Source organism: Passer montanus, unplaced genomic scaffold, assembly GCF_014805655.1.
Source record: "Passer montanus isolate IOZ18808 unplaced genomic scaffold, ASM1480565v1 scaffold162, whole genome shotgun sequence".
Classification (NCBI taxonomy): Eukaryota; Metazoa; Chordata; class Aves; order Passeriformes; family Passeridae; genus Passer; species Passer montanus.
In genome coordinates this window covers 792,658-794,708 of record NW_024363383.1, presented here as the reverse complement: position 1 = coordinate 794,708, position 2,051 = coordinate 792,658, and the positions used below count along the sequence as shown (strand labels likewise).

At 68.1% G+C, this 2,051-nt stretch overlaps 1 protein-coding gene across 1 annotated transcript in view; it reads left to right on the top strand.

The window, feature by feature from the left end:
* Positions 1 to 350: 350 nt before the first annotated feature.
* Positions 351 to 2,051, top strand: part of KIF5A (kinesin family member 5A) — a 27,142-nt gene continuing 25,441 nt past the window's right edge. Inside the window, exon 1 of the mRNA XM_039703317.1 lies at positions 351 to 935. Within this exon, the coding sequence (XP_039559251.1) occupies positions 807 to 935 (129 nt within the window). The 5' untranslated portion in view covers positions 351 to 806. The remainder of the gene's footprint in view (positions 936 to 2,051) is intronic.

Here is a 2,051-nt window from a genome sequence, read left to right as displayed (position 1 = left end):
CCCCCCCCCCCCCCCCCCGCCGGTCCCGGGGCTGCAGTGGCGACAGCAGCGGTCACAGGAGCGGCGACAGCGGCAGCTGCGGAGCCTCAGCCCCGCCCGGCGCCGCCTCCCGCAGCCTGCAGCCCGCAAGGCGCATCCCTGAGCAGCAGCATCCTGCATCCCTGGGTACCACCCGGCATCTCTGAGCTGCATCATCCTGCATCCCTGAGCTGCATCCGGCATCCCTGGGTACCACCCGCAGCCTTGGGTACCACCCTGCAGTGCTGAGCATCATCCTGGGCAGCATCCTGCATCACTGAGCAGCATCATCCTCCATCCCGGGCAGCATCCTGCATCCCTGAGCTGCATCCGGCATCCCTGGGTACCACCCGCAGCCTTGGGTACCACCCTGCAGTGCTGAGCATCATCCTGGGCAGCATCCTGCATCACTGAGCAGCATCATCCTCCATCCCGGGCAGCATCCTGCATCCCTGAGCAGCATCATCCTGCATCCCTGAGCAACATCCTGCCTCCTTGAGCAGCATCATCCTGCATCCCTGAGCAGCATCCTGCCTCCTTGAGCATCATCCTGCCTCCTTGAGCATCATCCTGCATCCCTGGGTACCACCTGCATCCCTGGGTACCGCCCGACGTCTCTGAGCTGCAGCATCCTGCACCCCTGAGCAGCATCCTGCAGCCGCGGGTGGCGCTCAGCATCGCCGGGTGCCGTCCTGCCCCCGGTGCCAGCTGTCCCCAGGCTGCGAGCAGCGCCCCGGGTGCCCGCCCAGCCCCGTTGCCCCCCCGAGTGAAGCCCCCCGAGCCCCGGCATGGCCGAGCCCAGCTCCGAGTGCAGCATCAAGGTCCTGTGCCGCTTCCGGCCGCTCAACCAGGCCGAGATCCTGCGGGGGGACAAATTCCTGCCCGTGTTCCAGGGGGACGACAGCGTCGTGGTGGGGGTGAGTGACGGGGGGGGCAGGACCCCCACTTGGGGGGCAGATCCCTTTCTGGGGGGGGGGAGCGCTGCTGGGTGTGGCCGCTGCCCCCCGGGACTCTCCCCATGCCCCCCCCCACCATTTCCGAGGCTCCCAGCGCTCCCAGTTTGCCCAGTGCGGTGTGGGGGGGGGTGTGTTTACAATGAGCGGACACGCCCTGACCCCCCCGGGGGGGGCACGATGCCGCAGACCCCCCCCTCCCCCCGCGCTGCGGCCCTGCCCTTTGTTAGGGGCTCGTCCGGGGGGCGTCTGAGACCCCCGAAATATCGGCACCCCCCCATAACAGCCCCCCTTGGTCCCCGAGCCGCCCGTGCGGCCCCATGGCCGTGTGTCCCCATGGCTGTGTGTCCGTGTGCCCCCATGGCCGTGTGTCCCCATGGCTGTGTGTCCGTGTGCCCCCATGGCCGTGTGTCCCCATGGCCGTGTGTCCCCATGGCTGTGTGTCCGTGTGCCCCCATGGCCGCGTGTCCCCATGGCTGTGTGGCCGTGTGTCCCCGTGTCCGTCTGTCCCCATGTCAGTCTGTCCCCGTGGCCGTGTGTCCCCGTGCCCACATGTCCCCGTGTCCGTGTACCCCATGGTTGTGAGACCCCGTGTCCGTGTGTCCCCATGTCTGTGTGTCCCTTTGTCCCCGTATCTGTGTGTCCCCATGTACCCATGTCCATCTGTCCCCGTGTCCGTCTGTCCCCATGTCAGTCTGTCCCCACGTCTCCATGTCCATGTGTCCCCATGTCCATCTGTCCCCATGTCCCCATGTCCGTGTGTCCCCATGTTGTGTGTCCGTGTGTCCCCGTGTCCGTCTGTCCGTCCCCATGTCCCCGTGTCCCCACGTCCCCGTGTCCGTCTGTCCCCACGTCCATCTGTCCCCGTGTCCATCTATCCCCATGTCCCCGTGTCCATCTGTCCCCACGTTCCCGTGTCCCCGTGTCCCTGTGTCCGTCTGTCCCCATGTCCCCGCTCAGCACCGGGGCCTGGACAGCTCCCAGGGGTGGGCGGTGCACGGGGGGGTCTCCGGGGGTCTCTGGGCCTGCAGGGGGGTCTGGGGGCGTCTTACTGCCCATGGGGCGGCTCTGGGGGGGTTC